The 22,525-nt window shown below is 47.4% G+C and overlaps 1 protein-coding gene across 1 annotated transcript; it reads left to right on the top strand.

Annotated features, from left to right (window-relative positions):
* The first annotated feature begins 702 nt into the window (after positions 1-702).
* Positions 703-22,389, top strand: LOC147226525 (protocadherin alpha-C2-like). Its single transcript, XM_086160298.1, has 4 exons — positions 703-3,461; positions 10,942-11,000; positions 13,644-13,729; positions 17,849-22,389. Exons 1-4 carry the CDS (start codon positions 837-839, stop codon positions 18,160-18,162), a joined length of 3,084 nt encoding a protein of 1,027 aa, XP_086016424.1. The 5' UTR covers positions 703-836; the 3' UTR covers positions 18,163-22,389.
* The last annotated feature ends 136 nt before the right edge of the window (positions 22,390-22,525 follow it).

Genomic DNA, 22,525 nt, shown 5'->3' with positions numbered 1-22,525 from the left:
CGCCACCAAATATTTTGGCTCAGCGAAACGATCATGAAATTCTGAGGCCATTCGATTCCAATATGGTAGAAGACGATTTTAACGGTTTCAGTGCGCAGGAGGAGGATAGCGATCAGCCGAAGTCGGACAAGGCGGGGATAGAAAATGGATGGATGGACTTTTTATTATTATTATTATTATCATAATTCATCATTTTCATCAGTCGTGTTACAGGCACTGTTTGGGAGAAATAAAGCATTTTCAGTGCGCATATGTGAATTTTACCAATATGTGTTTAATAAGAAGTTTAGAAAAAGGCCTGCGTAAATATCTCATGTTACAACGTGGACACATGCGGCTTCTTGACAAGTGCGGCTTATTTATGAGCATGTACATTTTTTCTTAGTTATTTTTGGTCGCTACGCTACAGTACATTTGACGTCGTACTCCATGTCGGACTGTTAACGTATTTATTAGATCTGCACCGGCTGCTCTTTCGCACTTCTGGCTAGACGCTAACCCGCATTCGCGGCACCGGACTTGTACGCCTGTAAAGCCAAAGGGGACTGAGTTGAGAGTCGTGGGCTCAGCGGCGTTTTATTCTGAAAGGCCACCGGAGGCGGGCTGCCGCCGGACGCCTGGTGCGCGGCGGACTCTTGACGGACCCGACGGCTCCGGCGGCGGGGAAACACACCCGTCAGCGGCGCGCGTTGGAGACGCGGGGAGCGGAGAAGGAAGCAGAGGAGGAAGAGGAAGAGGAAGAGGAGGAGGTGGAGGACAAAGGAAAAGATGGGCGCGCTGGAGCCGCTTCACCTGCGCCGGGCCGAACACGGGACGCGCCGCCGGGCGCGGGATTGATGCGGCGCGGGGACGCGGGGCTGTGCGTGGCGACGGGGCGGAGGGCTGCCTTTCCATCCGCCTGCGGATCCCGTGCGTTTGCGATGGCCGCGGCGGGGAGACGCGCACGCACGGCGGCCGACGTGCCTTTGTGCTGCCTGGTGATGCTCGCCGCGCTGTGCGGCCTTACGCGGGCGCAGCTGCGCTACACCGTCAGCGAGGAGCAAGAGAGCGGCGCCCTGGTGGGCGACCTGGCGCACGACCTGGGGCTGGACGTGCGGCGGCTGGCCGCCCGCGGCGTCAAGGTGGCGTCCAGCGGCAAGCGCTACGTGGTGGTCAACCCCAAGAACGGCAAGCTGCTGGTGAACGAACGCATGGACCGGGAGGCGCTGTGCGACGCCTCGGGCAGCTGCCTGCTCAGCCTGGAGGTGCAGCTGGAGAACCCGGCCGAGGAGCACCACGTGGAGGTGGAGGTGGCCGACGTCAACGACAACGCTCCGGAGTTCCCGCAGGAGGAGTACCAGCTGGAGATTAGCGAGTCCGCGCTGCCGGGGTCGCGGTACCCCGTGGAGAACGCGCAGGACCCGGACGCCGGCTCCAACTCGGTGCGGGTCTACCAGCTGAGCCCCAACGACCACTTTGCGCTGGTGTCCAACAAGCCGTCCGTCAACGCCAAGCACATCGAGCTGGTGCTGAAGAAGCCTCTGGACCGCGAGCAGACGGCGTACCACCGGCTGGTGCTCAGCGCCGTGGACGGCGGCACGCCGGAGCGGACGGGCACGGCCCGGGTCAACGTGCGCGTGCTGGACTCCAACGACAACGTGCCGCTGTTCGACAGCTCGGTGTACAAGGTGAAGCTGCTGGAGAACTCGCCCAAGGACGCGCTGGTGATCAAGCTCAACGCCACCGACCTGGACGAGGGCGCCAACGGCGAGGTCTACTACTCGTTCAGCAGCTACACCCCGGAGAGGGTGCGGCAGATGTTCGGCATGGACACCGACACCGGCGAGATCAGGGTGAGGAGCAACGTGGACTACGAGGAGACCAACTCCTACGAGATGTACATCCAGGCCATGGACAAAGGGCCCGGCGCGGTGGCCGCCCACTGCAAGGTGGTGGTGGAGGTGGTGGACGTCAACGACAACGTGCCGCAGATCGTGCTGTCCTCGCTGTCCAGCCCGGTGCGCGAGGACGCCCGCGCCGACACGGTGGTCGCGCTCATCAGCGTCACCGACCGGGACTCCGGCGCCAACAAGCAGGTGAGCCTGGAGATCCCGGCCGGCCTGCCCTTCAAGATCAAGTCCTTCAGGAACTACTACACCCTGGTCACCTCCGCCTTCCTGGACCGCGAGACCACCGACGCCTACAACGTCACGCTGAGCGCCACCGACGGCGGCGTCCCGCCCCTGTCCTCGCAGAAGACCATCCAGGTGGACGTGGCGGACGTCAACGACAACCCGCCGCGCTTCGAGCAGACCTCCTACACCGTGTACGTGCCGGAGAACAACGCCCCGGGGGCGTCGCTGTGCACCGTCAAGGCCCAGGACGCCGACATCAAGGAGAACGCGCGCATCACCTACACGGTGCTCAACGACAACAACCACGGCATCCCCGTCACCTCCTACGTGTCGGTGAAGGCCGACACCGGCGAGGCCTACGCCCTCAGGGCCTTCGACTACGAGTCCCTCCGGGAGTTCCACTTCCAGGTGAAGGCCCAGGACGGCGGGATCCCGCCGCTCAGCCGCGTCGCCACCGTCTACATCTACGTCATGGACCAGAACGACCACGCGCCGCTCATCGTCAACCCGCCCGGCAACGGCACGCGCTCCCTGGAGACGGTGCAGAAGAACGCCGACCCCGGCGCGCTGGTGACCAAGGTGGTGGCGTACGACGCCGACGCCGGCCCCAACGCGTGGCTGGTCTACGTCCTGGAGACCGCCACCGACCTGGACCTGTTCAAGGTGCACGAGCACACGGGCGAGATCAGGACCACCCGCCGCATCCTGGAAGACAACTCCACCTCCTTCGCGCTCACCGTGCTGGTGAAGGACCACGGCCAGCCCACGCTCTCCTCCACCGCCACCATCAACGTGGCGGTCATGGAGGTCCCCCCCAAGGTGGCGCCCGACCCCAAGCGGATCATCCGGCCCCACAGCACCCTGCTCTTCTCCAACGTGACCCTCTACCTGATCGTAGCGCTGAGCGCCACCACCTTCGTGTTCCTGGTGACGGTGGTGGTGCTCGCCATCGTGCGCTGCCACGCCTACTGCACGCAGCCCGGCTCCTGCTCGCCGTGCTGCGTGTCCCAGAAGCCCCCGCCGGACGGCGGCAGCGCCAGCGTGAGCGCGGGCGGCGCCGGCGCCGGCGGGCCCGGCGCGCAGCCCAACAACAACGTGGTGCTCCGCCGAGACCTCAAGGTAGAGCCGCACTACATCGAGGTGCGGGGGAACGGATCCCTGACTAAGACCTACTGCTACAAGACGTGTCTGACCGCCACGTCCGGAAGCGACACCTTCATGTTCTACAACACCGGACGGCCCATCAGCGGCACCTGGGGCAGCGGCGCCGACCGCTTCTTCACCAGCGGCAGTGGATTTGTCCGCAGACTGAGCATGCCCGACGCCTCGCTGCAGATCTGCCCCGAGGTGCGTCCAGTCTTTATCCGTATCTCCGCTCGGAACGCCGACGGCTCTTGATATTGACAAAAAAAAAAAAAAAAAGAAAAACGCTACTCTCGTGAATATCCGTCGCGTATTGTGTGATTGTGTGAAAAATGAGAAATCGCTATTTGGTCACCGCCAACTGAGGCAGGTTGAAACGCAATTGAAATTCCGGCGAATTATAGGGCTAAAATTAAAAAAAACAAAAAAACAATTAAAGACAAATCCTGAAAAGCGCCGGAAAAAACGTGAGACGGTAATTGAATTAAACAACCTGAAAGTCTACAAAAATCTTTTAAAGAAATGGAATTAAACAAAAATAAATCCCGAAAATCTACAAAATGTAACGAAATTGATTAAATTTCAAATAAATCTGAAAAATCTAAAAAAAATGTCAAATGTTAAAAATGTATGAGACAGTCCAAAAGCCTGCAAATTTTGGAGACCATAATTGAATTAAAAACAATCAATGTCTACTAGAATGTTTTAAAAAATGTAACAGAGTTAAAAATAAACACTCTAAGATAAAATACAAAATGTAAATTTTGAAAAAATCCTGAAAATCTACAATGTACTATAAAAAGTGAAATTAAAATTAAAAAAAGCTACACAGTTTTACGAAATTCAATTAAATTTCAAATGAATTCCAAAACTCTAGGAAAATATTGAAATTAAATTTGCAATTTAAAATAAGTTTAAAAAAATGTAAAAAAAAATTAGGAGACATAAAATATATCCTGAAAATTCACAAAAAAATTCAAATTCAAATACCATAAAATTAAATTCGAAATAAATTCGGGAAATCAATGATATTGGAAAACAATTACATTGGAATATCTATAAAAAAAAGATATTAACTTTCATTAAGAGTGAATCATGAAAATTGATAAAGTACTAAAAACAATGACATCATAAATAAATCCTGAAAATCTAAAAAAAAAGTCAAATTAAAAATACAAACTCAAAATCTACAAAACAACAAAATCATTTTTGATTAATCGAGAAATGAACCTGTCATTTGCAAAAAAAAAACCACCAGAAAATGTGTCTGAAGATAAAAAAACAAAAAAACAAAAAGGACTATGTCTAATGCTATGCCACCAGCCACATGGTGAGTAACTAGCAGGGAGAGACAAATCGTCCTCACACGGGGACCGATCGTCAGAGAAAAAGACAAAAGAAAAACTAATTTGCTAATCGGATAAGGCCCTGCCAGTAGAGTCTCGTTTCCCGTGTCTGGCTTCAAATCCTGAGCCGGGTTCACATTCACCCCGTCATGCCCGCCACTCCTGCGGCGCGGCGCGGCGCTCACCCTGCGTTAGCGTCAGGGAGGCGGCGGCTCGGCTCTACTCTTTCTGATGATTCAGAGGTTCGTGTTTCAGTTTCAGGTTGTCATCACATCCCAGGAGCTCGGAGCCGCTCGACCGGCTATGACCGAGTGACTGTGAGTGTGTGTGTGTGTGTGTGTGTGTGTGTGTGAGACGCGCTTGAGCAGTCGGGGTTAATAGACTCGATCAAAGCGGCGGCGAGGCTAGATGTCAGAGGGGATTTGAAGCGCGCTCCCCTGGCGTGCCGAAGCATCGACCGAGGCTGGTTGATAAGCGTCGGCTCCAGAGGATGTGGAGGAAAGATCTGGAGGTTCAAGGCGGGAAAACATCTGAAAATGGGTGATGAGCGCGCTTGACGTCCGCAAGGCGTTTCCTGGAAATGCAAATATGGAGGCCCGGCAGGAGGCTGGCGTGCAGCCTGCTGCTCGGAGTTGAGGAAGGAGCGGGGTTTGCCAGATAGGACGGGTAAAATAAGGAGGGCGGCGCGGCGGAAAGCGCCTCCGCCTCGCGGCCAGAAGGTCCCCGGTCGGATTCCCACAGGGTTCCTTCTCGTGTGGAGGCTCCACGTTCTCCACGTGTCCGATTAAATACCTCTATGACGAGTAAATGACAGGGGGAGCGGTTGTATGTCCCGATATGACGGGTGAATAATTGCGTGTCTAAATGGCGTGTGAATGAGTGAGTGAATTATTGTCTCAATATACAAGTGAATGACAGGGTGAAGGGTTGTATGTCTCGAGTTGACACGCGAATAATATATCTATGTGACGTGTGAATGAGAGGGGGAACGCTGATACGCCCCTATATGAGGTATGAATGAGAATGGTTGAATATTTAAAGTGTGAATGTCTCCATGATGAGTGAATGAGAGGGTGAATGGCTGCGAGTCTCTAAATGAGTTGTAAACAGTTTATGTGTCTATATGACATGAATGACAGGGTGAATGGTTGCATGTCTTTGTATAAAGTGTGAATGTCTTCATGATGATTGAATGAGAGGGTGAATGTTTTTATGCCTCGATATGACGTGCAAATGAAAGGGTGAACGTCCAAATTTGAGGGTTTGACCTCAGGCTCCAAAGAGCAGGATCGGCTTGTAGATGATGAATGAATGAACGTCACGCTTTAAAGTTAATATTAAAGTTATTCATCCCAAAACAAATCATTAAAAAAACAACCTAAAAAAATCCTCGACGAAAGGAAAGTTATTTTTAGATTTTTTTCTCGGTGAATATTTCCCTGAAGCACACATTCTCGCTAAATAAGGGGGTCGCCTGCAGGTCGCGCTCGGGTTCACGTCTCCAAAGTTACATGAGCGCCACCTCCGGATTAGATGGAAGTACGAAAAATAGTCCCCTCCGGTCCGGAACCGGCGGAGGGACACGCTGTCCCGTCTTTATCTGGGACGATCCCGCCTCCGCTCGCCTCCCCCGGAGCAGGTTTCCATTAGCGAACACTCTCCTCTTCCTTCTTCTTCAGTAGGTTTTCAGCAAATGAAAAAAAATAAAATAAAATAATTGAGAAAAAAAAACCCATCAAAAAACGAACGTCCCTGAAACTGTTGCAAAATTTGATCAGAATATGAGAAGAAAAAAAAAATGCTCAGAATATTGAGTCGATCTCTAATAAATCTGATTAATTGACCCTGTGATTGGTAAGAATCTGGTTATGGATCAAAAAGAAATGGAAGATAAATTCAAAAAATCTGATAGAAAAATTAAGTCACTTAATTGAATTTTACAACAAACAAAAAAATGTATAAATAAATGTAAAATAAAAATAAATCCTTACACACACATTAAAATTTCCCCATCATGGGGCAATTAAAGGCACATTCTATTATATTCTATTCATCTACAAACCTTTACAAATGAATTAAATTAATATGAAATTCTGAACAACTAAAAAGATAACATTAAAAATAGATCCTGAAAAATTAACAAAAAAATTAAAAATAAAGCTGAAATAAATGATAAAAATCTCCAAAAAGAAATTTTCCCATGATGGAGGAATTAAAGGTATATTGTATTCGATTCTATTCATCTACAAACATTCAAAATCAAATTAAATTAATATTAAATTCTGAAAAAAATTAAAATAATTCCTGAAAAATCTACAAATAAATAAATAAATAAATAAATCCTGGAAAAACCTACAAAAAGAAAATATAAACCTCCAATAAATGTTAAAAATCGCAAATAAGAAGAAAAAAAAATACTAATCCTGACAATGACTTCAAAACAGGCAAACGAGCAGCATTTGAAGAAATCAGAACTTTTCACATGTAGTCGACAGGAAGCCGACGAGATAAAAAGATCGTAAAGGAATTCGACAAAAGAATCCAAAGGACACGAACGCTTTCGTTCGTGACAAAGGAGCGTGTCCTCCTCCTACTCCTCGCTGGTGAGGCTGCGGCTGTTTGACGATAACAGACTGTAACACCGAGGGGGGGGAAGCTGCCGGGCGACAGCTCCTGAGGAAGATGGTTCTAGAAGGGAGGGTCGGAGGTGAAAACGGGTCTCGTTAAAAATTCCTACGGTAGTTCGGGTAAACCGGCGTGCCGGGGAGAAACGGGAGAACAGGTTCAGCTGAGGGTCTCCAGAGCTTCCCGTCCAGGATGCAGGCCGGCCGGTTGTTAGCGAGCCTAGCGCCGTTTGGTACCGGCTCAGTATTCATTCATTCATTCATTCATTCATTCATCATCTATCCCTGCTGTGATTGGGCAAAAGGCAGGGGTCAACCTGGAGACGGACAACCATTCACCAAGAAAGGCACCCTCAAATTAAATGCATTATTATTCTTGTTAGTATTATATGGTCATACAACCATTCATCAAGAAAGTCGCCTTCAAATAAAATTCATTATTATTATTATTATTGCTAAATACATACAACCATTCACCAAGAAAGGCGCCTTCAAATAAAATGCATTATTATCATTTTATAAATGTAACCATTCACAAAGGCGCCTTCAAATATTATGCATTATTATTATTATTGTTATTATTGTTATTATATACATATAACCATTCACCAAGAAAGGCGCCTTCAAATAAAATGCATTATCATTTGTATTATTTGTATTATTATTACTATTATATAGTCATACGACCTATAGAATAAGAATAAGAACAACTTTATTTATCCCGAAGGAAATTGTTGTGCCAGAGTTTCAAGTAAAATATAACAATAATAAATAATAGTAGGAAATTGTATAAACAGTATAAAAAAGGGGGAATATTAAAGAAATACAAATAAAACTATAAAGTGTCAAAGTAACAAGTCAAGGCTATAAAGTGTTTTATGGTCTGAAGTACAAAGTTTTTGAGATTCCCTGCGGCTGAAGGGCTGAATTATTATTATATAGTCATACAACCACTCACCAAGAAAGGAATCTTCAAATAAAATGCATTATTATTTGTATTATTATTATTATTATTATTATTATAGTCATACAACCATTCAAGATAGGTGCCGTCAAATAAAATGTATTATCATTATTATTATAGAGTTATACAACCATTCACCAAGAAAGGCATCTTCAAATAAAATGCATTATTAATTGTATTGATATTATTGTTATTATAGTCATAAAAACATTCACCAAGAAAGGCACCTTCCTTCAAATAGAATGCATATAGTCGTACAACCATTCAAGATAGTTGCCATCAGATAAAATGCATTGCTATTATTACTATATAGTCATAAAACCATTCACCAAGAAAGGCATCTTCAAATAAAATGCAATATAATATGTATTAATATTATTATTGTTATTATTATTATATAGCCATTCACCAAGAAAAGCCCCTTGAAGTAAAATCCATGATTATTGTTATTTTTTACCATTATTATTATTATTATTATTATACAGAGGCATGCAACCATTCACCAAGAAAGGCATCTATAAAATTCCTTCGAACCCTGAGAAACCCCTCACATTCCCGTGGAGAACACGGAGCTTCCACCCAGGAAGGCGTCCTGAGGGAATCCACCTGAGCAAAGCCTTCCTGATGCGGCCGAGCATCTTTCCGTCAGAACATGGAGAACATCCGGGTCCGGCACCTTCTGACAGAAACCACACTTCCTCCACGTTGCAACGCCGCATTGCGTTCCCGTAACCCGATCGTCCCCGCTCGAGCCCCATCGCTCAACGGCGGTACCCGGCAGACGATTAGGATGCGGTTGCCGTGGCGATGTTGCCTCTTCTACGAAGGCGGTAATTTACCCTTGAGAAGGGGGTGGGGGGATGGGGGGATGGAGAACTCCCTTTGCAGACAGCGGGGTAAAGGGGTACCCGATGTTCTGTTCACCCTTTCAGCCGGGAAAATCAATGAACTTATCAATAATCAGAAGGGATTCCAACTTCATTCGCATGATTTATATATATTTTATGAATAAACGTGCCGGTTCTGTCGGTGAGTCCCGATTGCCAGCCACTAAGAGCTGATCTCATGTGAAATGGTCATATTTAATATTTTGAAAGTTGATTGTTGGTTTATTCCTCATTTTTTTAGCCTTTTTTTTTCTGAAAATCAGGTCAATTACTGCAAGTTTATTACGAAATTCACTGATGAGTTAATGGAAATTTTTGGCTCATGGGAGCATGTAATTGGTCATTTTGAAGCACTTCATTTCTGAATTTTAGGCAATTTTCTATTAGTTTTAGGTCATTTACTGTGGCTTTATCAAATGATTCATAGCTGATATTTAAGGCAATTTATTAGTTTATTTCAGATTTTTTGGTCATTAATTACTTAGTTCAAGGGGAATCTAATAATAAGTTTTAGGCATGTTCATATTAAAGTGATTTAATTGTCATAATTATTTGACCTTCTCAGATCATTTATACCTGATTATTTATTAATGTTTCATTTTAGGGTAATTTTTTTATTTATTTTCAAGTCATTTATCATTTATCTTACGGTCATTAACTATTAATGATTAAGGTATTTTTACCAGATTTGAAGTGCCATTCATTTTTTATATAATTTTCCTGATTTTAAGACCATTTATTATTCAATTTTGTGGGGTAACCTATAAAGCTATTAGCTTTTTATGTTAAGGCCATTTTTCCCAGATTTGAAGGTCAATCATTTATTGATTTTTAGGTATTTATCTCAGTTTTAAGACCATTTTGTTTTTTATGTATTTTTTTCATGTTTTTAAGGCCCCTTTTGTAGGTAAATTATTCCTTATTTTTAGTTTTATTTGATCACAGATTTTAAGGCCATTCCATACTTATTTTGTACATACTTTATCCCTGACTTTAAGATTATTTGCGATTTATTTTAAGGTAATTTACCCCTGATTTATGCCCATTGATTACTCATTTTGTTGGTAATTTATTCCTGATTTTAAGACTATACGCTACGAGTTTTAAGTTAATTTATCTCGGATGAGCAGCCCATTTATTACTTATTTTGCATGTGATTTATCCCTGAATGTAAGGAAACTGCTGATTTCCGCCAGCGTCCTTCAGACGGAGGCTTCCTGTCGAATCTCCGTTTCTGTAAATGGACGACGCGGAGCTGATATCGCAGCGAGGGCTCGCTTATCAGCCGCAATTCATTATATCGCTGACAAAAAAAACAACACAACTCTTGTTTTGACCTCCCCCCTCTGCGCAGATACAACCCAGCCACGTCTGGGGAACATTATGGTGCGAATTTCCTGTGTGTGTGTGTGTGTGTGTGTGTTGTTTCCGTGGAACCCTGGCTCCCCTTCCACTCGTCACAGTGGGAGGTGGGATGGAGGGGATTCTTGCTAATTCACGGCTAAAACGCTCCAAATGTGCTTGACCCGACGGCCGCAGAGAACCAAAAGGGTTGGAGAGGTTGCGTGTGTGTGTGTGTGTGTGTGTGTGTGTGTGTGTGTGTGTGTGTGTGTGCATGCACTCCTATGACATCCAGAGCTCTGGATGTGTGTCATGATTAATTGATGAGAACCAGGCTCTGCACTGGATGACATCAAACTCAACCCTCTCTCTCTCTCTCTCTTTCAATGTCCCTCCATCCATCCTTCCATCCATCCATCCTTCCATCCCTCCATCCTTCTATCCCTCCATCCTTCCATCCCTCCATCCTTCCATCCATCCCCCCGACTTCCTTTCATCTTCCCCACCTCTCGCTGGAATCAGCCGAAAGCCCCGAACGCTGACTGGCGATATTCTGCGTCGCTGAGGGCGGGGGTGCAGAGGTAAGCACTTTTACCCTCTTTAAACTTTACTAATGTGAAGAGCTGCGGCTCCTACGCGCACGCATTTATGGATAATACGGCTAGAACGCCGTTGTTCTAACTGGAAGTGATGGAAAATGCAACGTTCAACAACGATTCATCTCGTGGAGTGTGTTTTTGCAATGTAAATATGAAATTCCTAGATCAGGGGTGTCACCAAGAAAATCATAGCGTAATTACACAGAAGTAACACTAAGTCCAATTTTTTCATTTGTTTTAGTGTTAAGGAGTTCAGGTAAATGATAAAATCTGTCTATTTAATGAACTGTTCCTTTAAAAAAATACATGACGAACAACCTGAGGTTCACGAAGAAGTGCAATTTCAACAACATTACGCCTCAGTTCCGTCTTCTCAGTTCTCGGTGCATTTTTTTGTACTTTCTCATAGTGGCACTGAAACTTGCTGCATCCACACCGAGCAAACAGGTTTCTTATTAACCTCAAGGAACAAATAAGAATTGGTCCATTTTTCTTGGAAAACCCTACACTCCATGTCCACTTATCTCTTTTTTGAGAGATGAGAACAACTTTATTTATCCCGTAGGAAATTGTTGTGCCAGAGTTTCAAGTAAAAACATAACAGTAATAGATAATAGTACGAAGGAGGAAGAATAAGAAATACAATGAAATATAAATTGTCTTAACTGTTAACTGTTAACTACAAAGATTTGAACATTCCCTGCGGCTGAGGGAAGATGTTTGACAACAACATCTTGCTGCCGAGGGTGTCGGGGCCGACGGAAAAGCATGTATATTTCTAACGATAAGTAAATATGCTATTTACAGACCCAGAAGCCGCATTGCCACCATCTGTTGTAAGTTCTGAGTCACATAGTGTTGTGCCATGTTGCGAACACTGACTAAAATTGCAGCGCAGAAATATAGGAACTGCATTTTTATTCTAAAACAAGTAGTTCATTGTGTATTTTTTCATATTGTAGATTTATTCCATGGATTGGATGGGACCCATAACCATACGTTTATGGCTTCTAAATGGAAAAATTACATTTGAATTAAATAAAAAAAATTTTTTTTTTTAAAATTGTATTTTTTTTTTGTTGATTTAAATATATTAAAAATTCAATTTAATAAGAGTTAGCCTTCATTATAAGCAAAATGTATCATCTAACAAAACAAGCTGAATGACCCTGAGCGCTGGTCTGAATCCCTGGGTTGCGTGTAAACATGATGTGTGTGTGAGTGTGTGTGTACATGTGTCTGCCCACCGCCTCTGCAGTCAGACATGATGTAGGCCACACACACACACACACACACACACTTCTTCAGGCAGGAGGCATGAAGGACAAATGAGCCGACTTTGACCTTTCTCAGACGAACTGATGTCGGCGCGCGTCACGCCAGCCGCCATTAATACACCGTCTGGAGAGGAAGTGAGAAGGTGCCAACAGGCGGCCGAGGGCGGGCGGGGGGGGGGGGGGTCTGCTCAGAAAAGCCCCGCCCCCAACGCCTCCTCAGGAGATATGTGATTGGACGACGCGTGAGCCGCAGGATGTTATTTAGGTTTCCAGATCAGCAGTGAAACCCCTCTAGAAATATAAAAATAAGATAATTCCATCGGCGTGGCGACCAGATAGGAAGCGCAGAACGCCGTTCTACCCGATTTAGAATATCTATCAACGGCGAATCTCCGTTTTTAAGCTAAGACTCAGGAGGGGATCGTTGCGTTCCTCGGGCGTTCACCTGACACCCAGGCAGATTCCACTTCCTCGCAACGGGACACCGTCTTTTTTTTTTTTTTCCCACCCACAGCGTCAGGCACAGACGTGCTGCATTGCAGAGGACGCATTAGCGGCTCTGTGGTTCCTCTGAACGGCGCCGTGCATGGAGGGAACATCCTCCGTCACAGCTCGTCTTATTCCTAAACTCAGTTCCAACTCAGGCAATGTGGGAAACAGCGCCCCCTACTTGCAACAGTGGTATTCTCAGTAGCAGGAAGCGCTTAGCCGCGCATTGTTTCAAGCTGTCCGCGCACAGGAAGCTAATTCAGCGGACATTAGCGGGCGATGATAATGCCAGTCTGACTGTACGTCTCAAGACGGGGATGTTCTCCAGGAAAGCTCTCATCTGGACCGATCGGCCGCTGAGAACCTTCAGCTCTGGCGCTAAAGTCGGGAAAACATGTTAGCGATCTGAGATGGCCGCCTGGCGTCTCTGAGACGCATTAAGGAACCACCTCGGGCCTGAACATCCTCCTCCACGGCGTCTCTTAGCATGTTTCAGGTGATCTGGAGGGAGTGAAGAGAGAGGAAGATCCTCTTCTCCTGAGAGAGATGCATTGGAGCGACGGAAAAGAGAATTTTTAAAAAAGAACACGAGGACTAAAAAAAAAAAAGGGGGGGGTTGTTTATGACACAGTTACACACTTGTAAGAATAATTCATAAAAAAATAACTATTTTTGATGATCCTTTTAAAACTAGTTTATGCTGGATGTATCTTAAAATTCACACAAAAATGGCCGCTCATTCCTTTAGCTTTCATGCTAAACGATGTTAGCACGAGGATATTATCCCAGGCAGAGAGGAGGAGGATTCTGACAGAAGGTGTGTGTATGTGTGTGTGTGTGTGTGTCCATCCCTTTCCAGCTCGGTCCACATGGAGGAGTCGTCCGTCATGCAGGGGGCTCAAGGCATGCTGGTCCAGAACTGGCCCACCGTGTCCAGCGCCGCAGGTCAGTCACCACGGTGACCGGGGATTCACCGGGGGGGGGGGGGGGGGGGTCATGACCTTTGACCCAGACCGGGGGGGGGATCAATAAGACAGTAAATGTAGAATTGATCCAGAAGATCTGGTGACGAATCAATCAGGACAGGAAAGGGGGGTCCCAGGTAGGTTTCTTCACTTTCAGAGTCAATGTGAATGTCGCAAAGTGACCTTTGACCTCTTTGCCAAGGGGGCAAAAGGTTAAAAGACAGGACTTCAATCTTATTTTTTCTAATGAGGAAACAGCGGCGAAATAAATCAACTGCAGTTCCTAAATATGAGCGTTTCAATTGTGCTGGAATCAATCCTGGCGCGGGGCTCTTCATCCATCCGCCGCGACGCGCCCTAGACCCCGGCGAGCGTCGCCACGGCAACAGTCAGACCATGAGGCGGCAAAAGCAGCCCCCTGACTCCAGGTGGTGTTAGCAGAGCAGCGGAAGGAAATCTGATTTCTTTTTTGTTTTTTTTTTCGGTTCTGCCCCCCCACCTCCCCTCCTCCTTCCCCTCATTGATCCGCTGTCGCTTGGCAAGATTTAGCCGGCGGTGGGTGGGGGAGTCCATCAGGAGACGCCTTGCTTTCTGTCAGCGCCGCGTTAATTTGTCGTGAGCGTGCGCGCAAGAAATCATCGGGGGGGGATGAGCCTTCGACTTGTCTTAATGACGGGAAGGATGGGATGGAGGAGGCGGGGGAGGGCTTTCAAAATAAAGCAGCGGAGAGGCACAAAATAAAAGCCGGGGCGAAACACAGAAATGAGAAAGCTGGTGGGGTTTCCTCCTTGCCGGCCGGCTGGAAGCTGCGCAGGCGTTTGTTTGTTTTCTGAGATCGCGTCGTCTGCGCTCGGCCGTCGCGCATCCCAATAACTGCAGCGCCAGGTTTATGTAAGTGACCCCCCCCCCCACACACACACACACACACACTCTCCAAATCACCACCCCCCCATGGCGCAGAGGAGGAGACATTTGTCTAACGCCAGAGGCTCAGAGGAGAGAGAAAAAGAGGGAGAGAGAGACTATTATCTGTATTATCAGGGTGGAACATTTAAAAAAAAAAAAAAAAAAAAAGCTATTTTGGTCTTAATGGGGGGGTGAGGGAGGTGAAGGAGGGGTGGGATGGGGTGAAAAAAAAAAAAGGGAGGTAAGGTGCGGCGGAGGGGGAGGGGAGGGGTTGCGATGGAGAAAGAGAAAGGTTAAGAGGATTGGCAAGTTCCTGCGGTAGTGTTGTTGCTAGGGAACGCCATGTGACCTGTTGCCTGGCAACACTAACGGAGCGAGGGAGGGAGAGAGGGAAGGAAGGAGGGAGGGAGGGAGAGAGAGATTGCTGCAGCGGCGGCCGCGCCCTCCGTCAGCGGGGAGTGGGCGAAGGCAGTTTCCATGGCAACCGGCCGTATCAGTGAATGGAAGATTTGGAGGGTGGCAGGGGATGGAGATGGCGACGGAGGGGCGACAAGGGCAGGTAGGATGGAGGGAGGAGAGGGAAAAGAAGGGAGTGTTAAAATATGTGGGGGGGGTAGGAGGGAGGAAACAAAAGCCCGGCTTTTTTTTTTTTTTTCTGAATGTAGGACATCGGGTTACAAATCGGAGGCTCCCCGAACACCCACGCGTCTCCGCGGTCAGGTGCCATGGCAACCTGCTAGGCAACGGAGAGAAGGAACCCCCCCCCCCCTTCTTCCACCCAGACACGGTTACCACGGGAATAAAATACCAAAAAAAAAGAAAACGCAGCATTCGTATCTTAATTAGCCATGTTAGAAGTTCAGGCGTGAGGCAGGAATTAACGGAACCCCGAGACAGAAAGACAAAATAGTCCGTCGACCGCCAGAACGTTCGTCCACTCCCTCTAAATGAATCGCCTGAGCAGAGCACGCATCCACGTCTACGAAGGGTAAACCCATTGACCTCCAGCGAAAGGGACGTTCTCCGTTAATATGTAGATGATTCCTCAATGTACCTGAGCGGATTATTGTTCTTATATGGGAGGGAAGTGGATTAGATTAGGATGGAATAGAACAGAATGAGCCTTTAATCGTCCCACAATGGGGACATTTCAGTTGGCAGTGAAGTCGAGGTGGTTAGGTAAAGTTACACCCAGAGGCATACAAGTATCTGGAAGTATGCTAGAGAAAGCATGACCAATAGAAACATTTGTGAAAAAAAAAATCTCGCAGCAGACAATAGCTGCTTACAGTAAGAAGACGAGTGAGTGTCAAAAACTGAGCTATGCTTGATTAGCAACGCGGGCTAGCAACTCACGAGGTTCCCTATGGGAACAAGTTTCCCTTTCGAAAAAGTTTGCTAAGAGTGGTCCTTGTGTGTGTTCACGAGAGGACTTGAGGTTCTCCGTCCATACGCAGATGATACCCTGCTGTACCCGACCGGCTTATAAGCGAGGAGACAGATTAGCGACGCCGGCTAGCGACACCTACAACTCCCTCCTGTGGAAATGTTTTCTCTTTTGGAAAAGTCTGTTGTCTGTGTGGTCCTTGTCTGTACTCATTTGAGGACGTCCTCAGGGAGAAAAGAACCGGACCCCTTAGCAACGGGGGTCAAGGGTTCCGTCTGGAAAGGCGGGGGGCCTGAACGGACCATGAGCGGGCCTCAGGCTCGCAGCTGGTGAGCGGCCGTCTTGCTGCCCTAACACTAGAAATAAATCTCTCAATAGCTGGCTTATTAATACATAATAACCCCATTATCGTATAAAACATGCTCGGTAGCGTGCGTTTCCTGCACGTTCTCCTCCGGCTCTGCAGACGGTGGCAGCAGGTAAACAGGAAATGGCGCGCCGGCGTTCCAAGATGGTGCGGATTAGCGTTGCTCGTCGCGCCACCTCATTACAACACCGGCTTTTAACATCTGGCTCGTTTGATGAAACGCAGGCCTTGTTTTCGGTTGCATCGGGACTTTGAATTTTATTCAACAATTTACCCCCCCCCCCCCCCCCCCCCCCCCGCCGCCCCGCCCCGCCTCCCCGGATTAAAGGGCCAGATTAAACGCAGACAGATCAGACCATCGGATGTCGTAATCCTCAAAAACAGACAGGCGTTACGGGACTAACTGGCCTAATGGAGGGATGAATTATGGGGATTAATTAGCTGCTGCTCGGAATAAAATTTTAATTTCTTTTTTTTTTTTTTTTTTTTTTAAAAAGCTAACAGCTTCTCCCCGGGTGTGTTGTTTTTTCTCCCCCCGGTGTGTTGACACGTGTAAGCAGTTTTTAATTCACTGCCCCGCTCCTGAACCTGCTAATTATTTCATGTAGCTAAAAAATGAATACATTTCTATTTCGGCGGGAGGCGGGAAAAGAAATTATTCATGTGCGTGCGTTGCTATGGTCACACCCAACCCGATTAGCGTTTAGCGCCCGAGCTACTGTACGATCGGTGGTCGCCCTACTCCGGAATAACCGCCGTCCGCGTCACGCATGGCCATATTATGATCTGCGCGTGGAAATTCACGGCGGTGCCGGCGACAGATGGGATGGCGAGCTTCTCCAGAACGGCGCCCATCCCGGCGGGGGGAAGCGGAGACAGGAGAGCAGGGCTGGGCGCTCAGGCCGCGGCAGAAATAGCCCACAAAGGAGAATCAAACTCCATCTTTTTTTTTTTTTTTTTTTTCCCCGTTTGATCTAAATAAAAATCCAGACTGAAAGTAGGTCAGTGCAGAGGGAGCTGGTGTGTCTGCCACACACACACACACACACACACACACACACGGACACGCACACAGCCTTCTTAGCGCCTCTCCACCCTCCCTATCTCCTTTTCTCTCTCTCTCTCTCTCTCTCAGCCAACAATCCCTCTCTCGCTCTCGCTTTTCATCTGACCTTTTGACCTTGGGGTCTCGCGCTACGAACGCAGGCTATTAATAAACCCGTTTGCGAGTGTCACCTGGACGGGGCGGGGTCGATGGGCACGCGGAGAATTAATTAGTCATTTAAAGAAACGATGTTTAGTTCAACAAACCAGTCGTATTAATGAAACACAAAGTGGTATTTCCCCGTTTCTGGGATTGCTATGCAATACCACCCCGTGCCGTTAGGGGGTGTCAAGTGCCCGGAGTTGACCCATATTGGTTTTTTTTTACGGTGCAGATGGAGAGGGCGGTGGTGAGCTGTCGCCACCGGTGGGCGCCGGCGTCAACAGCAACAGCTGGCACTTCCGCTACGGCGCGGCACAGGGCTACTGCCCCCCCCAGCCGCTGAAGCCCGGAGAGATCCCCCCCGAGGCCTTCATCATCCCCGGGTCGCCGGCCATCATATCCATCCGCCACGACCCGGGCCCCGTGGACGACAAAGGCGACTTCATCAGCTTCGGCAAGAAGGAAGAGGCCAAGAAGAAGAAGAAGAAGAAGAAGGACAAGAAGGAGAAGAAGGAAAAGGGCAAGGATGACGGAGGGGAGGAGTAGCAGCAGAGGCGTGAGCCGCCGTCGACCCACGAAATTACGGAGCCAGAAAATTTGCAGGGACAACATTAGCCCGGATCTGGCTCCCCCCACCAAAATAAAAGCTTTGCCCCCTCCCCGTAACCTTCCCCGACTCAGAAATAAAAGCTCCCGGGAAACACAAACGGTACCTTCACCCAAAGACTGGACCAAATTAGAGTACTGGATTAGATTAGCCTTCTATGACACCCCCCGCCCCGCGCCCAATCCGACAGCTAGCAACACGGCTAGCTTGTACCACGTAGGGAAGCGACACCGCCAAATAAAGTGTGCTATTTGTATCTGACCGCCACCCCCCCCCCCCGCCCCGCGATCACCCGCAAAGAAACAAAAACGCAGCGGGAGGCGGAGTAAGAGCGTGAAAACATGACGGAGGCCTTGAGAGAATTGTGGTCTTTTGTAAAAAATTGAAAACAAATACGTATTAAAAAAAAAAAAAAAAAAAAAAAAAAAAAAACGGGAAAAGAAAGCACCGACGCACAGCGACGGGCCGTGCCGTGGCCTTGAGCTAGCACATAGGCCAGGCCGGGTGGACCTGGGCTGGGTTGCACCAACTATGCGCTAGCTTGTTCCCGGATTAGGATATTCAAGTAGTGGCTTCATAACTTATATATAAACACATATATAAATACATATAGAAATACATGTAGTCGATCCGTAGGCTGTAAAGTGAGGTTGCACGCCAGGGGAAGAAAAGAAGGAGCTCCAGCCAGCTTTTTTTTTTTTTTTGTATGTTTCCGCCCCGTTTCCCGTAAATCTGTGTCTTTCGACCTCTTTGGGGAATCCTGCTCCAAATTGTACGCTTCTCGCGTCGGGAGACGGGAGCGCACGAGCATGCCGATCTACTTTGAGAAAACAGGCGGGAACGTCCAAAAACCCCTCGTGGTGGTCGTCGGAGCTCCGAACCGGCGTGGAACCGTTAGAGAACATACCTGACATCGACCGGGGAGGGAGAGGATCCTGCTTTGCCGTCAGTGAGTGCAGTCGCGTGACTTCCTTGCACCCGCTTCGTGTCGCTTGCTTAACTATTTAGTTGTTACTTCTGACTTTTCGTGGTGCCGCCCGCTGCCCGCCGCTTGTGCTTTAGCGATGCTACGCGACATGGGAACCTACGCGTAGCTGATGCAACCACACCCCTCCACCCTGCCGACCTTGGGAGTGACGGCATGGGCCTCCGTGCACAAAAACCAGTCCGGCGCACAAACACTCTTGTTGTACACAGCGACACCCATCCCCTCCCCACACACACACACACACACACACGCAAACACACACACATAGACCTTGATTTGAAGTGGTGCGCGTTGCCAATCGTGAGGCAGCTTCGCTGTTTTTTTTCTAACGCTAACTCCAGCGTTATGTTGATAACCGGTACAACATCGAAAACGCACACCCAAGCACAAAGACAGACACACAGATGCAGACACACACCTTCCTACTGTAGCTTCATGCAGAGCGACGTCCAGGTTTTAAGCTAGCAACGGCGAAATTACAACCTCTTCGCAAATTGCTTTGCATTCAAGTCGGGTCCTCTTCCGATTGGCTCACCCAAAATCAAACAGGAACTGGCTGCGCCGAGCGCCATGGCGCTGTACCGTCCCCACGGGGCACCCCAACTCCCCCGACTCCCTACAAATATACTAAAAACAATATGCACCCCGTCCCCCGCTATTTCCTTTCCTGGAGAGACTGAACGCCATGGTGTGATGAGGGAGGAGACGCCGCTCGTGGCTCCGCCTCCGCCCAGCTCCGACCCTATCCCGTCCATCCTTGTCTTTGAATGTTAGCAAGTTATTCTTCAGAGATGTCTTATCACCCCAAAACCCCCGCTCGTCAGCTTTCCCGCCCTCTGCGCCTTCAAGTCGACATGATTGGACGACAACTGCTTTCTTTTTTTAAACCTCTCTTTCGCTGAAATGTGCTGCGGCGACACCGTCATACATTTACATTTGTAACAACTTGTTTTTCGTCCCGAACGAGCCAGGTTTGGGGCACCTTTGGTATCAGTTACATTTTCACCCGATTATTAATTGATCGATTAATCACAGTGCAAGCGAGAAAGGGTTAACTTGCTGCAACCGAGAAAGAAAAGAGACGTCACCCAGGATTCAGAGAAGAAGCGAGGAACATTTGAGCAGCTCCTTCATTAGTTACACTTTAACCTGATTATTAATCAACCGATTAATCGCACCGCAAGGGAGAAGGGGTTAACTTGCTGAAATCAATAAAGAAGACAGACGTTGCGGTAGATTCAGAAAAGACGCAAGGAACATTTGGGCATCTTTGGCATCAATTACACTTTAACCCGATTATTAATCGACCGATTAATCGCACCGCAAGGGAGAAAGGGTTAACTCGCTTCAACCAATAAAGACGACAGACATTGCCGTAGATTCAGAAAAGATGCAAGGAACATTTGGGCATCTTTGGCATCAATTACACTTTAACCCGATTATTAATTGACCGATTAATCGCACCGCAAGGGAGAAGGGGTTAACTTGCTTAAACCAATACAGAAGACAGATGTTGCGGTAGATTCAGAAAAGACGCAAGGAACATTTGGGCATCTTTGGCATCAATTACACTTTAACCCGATTATTAATCGACCGATTAATCGCGGTGCAAGAGAGAAGGGGTTAATTCGCTGTGACCGAGAGAGAAGAGAGACGTCGGCGTGGATTCATAGAAGCTGCAAGGAACCAGGCAAAGCCTGGGGGGGGGGCACTGAGCCACCACTCGGGCCCCACGGGAACTACGTGCTGACTCGGAGAAGATGAAGCTGCCGGAGAAGCTGCACAGGGTGACCTTGTGTGAAAAGAACCTTTAAGATCTCAACGAGCAGAACGCTGCAAGGACATCCGGACAAAAATCCTTTTTTAACGACGGTAGTGAAAGCCCACCCTGAGCGGACGTCAAAATCGCGAGATCCACCCACAAAACCCTTGTGAGTGGATTACATTTCATAAAAAAAAAAATTAAAAAAATATTAAAAATTTAAATCCCTCCCCTGCAGAGTAGCACAAATTTTAAAAACTGATGCTTTTATTTTGTTCAATAATTCAACTTCACACCGCGAACTACAAACCGCTGATTTTCCTTTACCCCCTCCCACCACCACCACTACATCTTAGCATTTCCGCGGTTTAGACTTCTGGTGTCGCTGTCTCGTGCACGTTCCCGCCACCGGAGAACATTGTTTTTTGGGGGTTGGGGGGCTTAACCTTTTTACAGTGTAGAAACACAGCATCCAACAGTCTCAAATCAATGTTACTTCTTTGAAATGGCCATCATGCTATACATATATATATATACCTCTATATATATGTAAATATATATATATATATTTACATATATACATAGGTGCTGCTACCACGCTAACCCCCTGCCCCTCCCCCCACCCAGGTTGTGTGCTGTCAGATCACCAAGTGGCTGTTTGCATGTTACAAAAGCAAGAAAAAAAAAGAAAACAGATAACTATATAAAATACTATATATATACATAGATATGTTTTTTTTACTCCCCCCCCCCCCTCCACGCCGGGGGAGTTGATAATATCGGACGGAAAAGCCAATTTAAAAAAAAATAAAAAATTCCTCTGCCGTACGGCACAAAGTGTGTGATTGGTGGAGAGAATCCCCTTTTCTAAATAAGATGATGCTACTGTGTTAACGCTTTTTTTATAATTTTTTTTTTCTAAAGGCTTCTTTCCTTTCCTTCGTTTGTTTACCTTTAACGCCTTTGTGCCCCTGACGGCCTCGCGTCCAGACGAGAGACACTCTCGTGAATTCATTTTTTACACACACACACACACACACACACACACACACACAGATACATACACACGCCGTGTCCTCCCTCCTGCTTATATAGAGACAAAATAAATAAAACATGGTCAAAAAAAAATTTAAAATAGGGAAAAAAATGTAAAAAAAAAAAAAAAAAAAAAAGTAAAAAAATTTAGAATCGATGTATTCTCTGCTTGTGTATAGTGAATGTTCATCAGTCGCCGGCGGTGGGCGGTAGGGCGGAGCTCGCGTGCAGGGGCGACTGTGACAGTGCAGATCTGTTAATAGGATTTCTTTTTGTACACCCGCCTATCATTGTCCAGGTGATAATAGTGGTTCTTTTGAGTTCTTCAATCTGGTAATGTGTTTTGTTAATAAGTCACGAATAAAGTTTTTCTTAAATATACCCCCTTCCGAACCCGTGTGTATGTTTGTGTGTTTGAGATTATTGTTGAATGGACTCTGAGGCGGGGAAGAGAAGGCGGAGGAAATGCTCGGAAAACAGGACGCTGTTTTCCCCAGAATGTTCTGGCTGAGGACCA

This window comes from Fistularia commersonii, chromosome 15 (genome assembly GCF_037954325.1).
Source record: "Fistularia commersonii isolate RoL2024-O1a breed Wild chromosome 15, RoL_Fcom_v1.0, whole genome shotgun sequence".
NCBI classification, from domain to species: Eukaryota; Metazoa; Chordata; class Actinopteri; order Syngnathiformes; family Fistulariidae; genus Fistularia; species Fistularia commersonii.
This window is presented reverse-complemented; position numbering and strand designations above follow the sequence as displayed.

Coding starts and splice junctions, on each gene's coding strand:
- LOC147226525 (XM_086160298.1), top strand. CDS start 837: ATGCGGCGCGGGGACGCGGGGCTGTGCGTGGCGACGGGGCGGAGGGCT. Junction 11,001..13,643: donor CTGAGGGCGGGGGTGCAGAG/GTAAGCACTTTT, acceptor ATCCCTTTCCAG/CTCGGTCCACATGGAGGAGT. Junction 13,730..17,848: donor CACCGTGTCCAGCGCCGCAG/GTCAGTCACCAC, acceptor TTTACGGTGCAG/ATGGAGAGGGCGGTGGTGAG.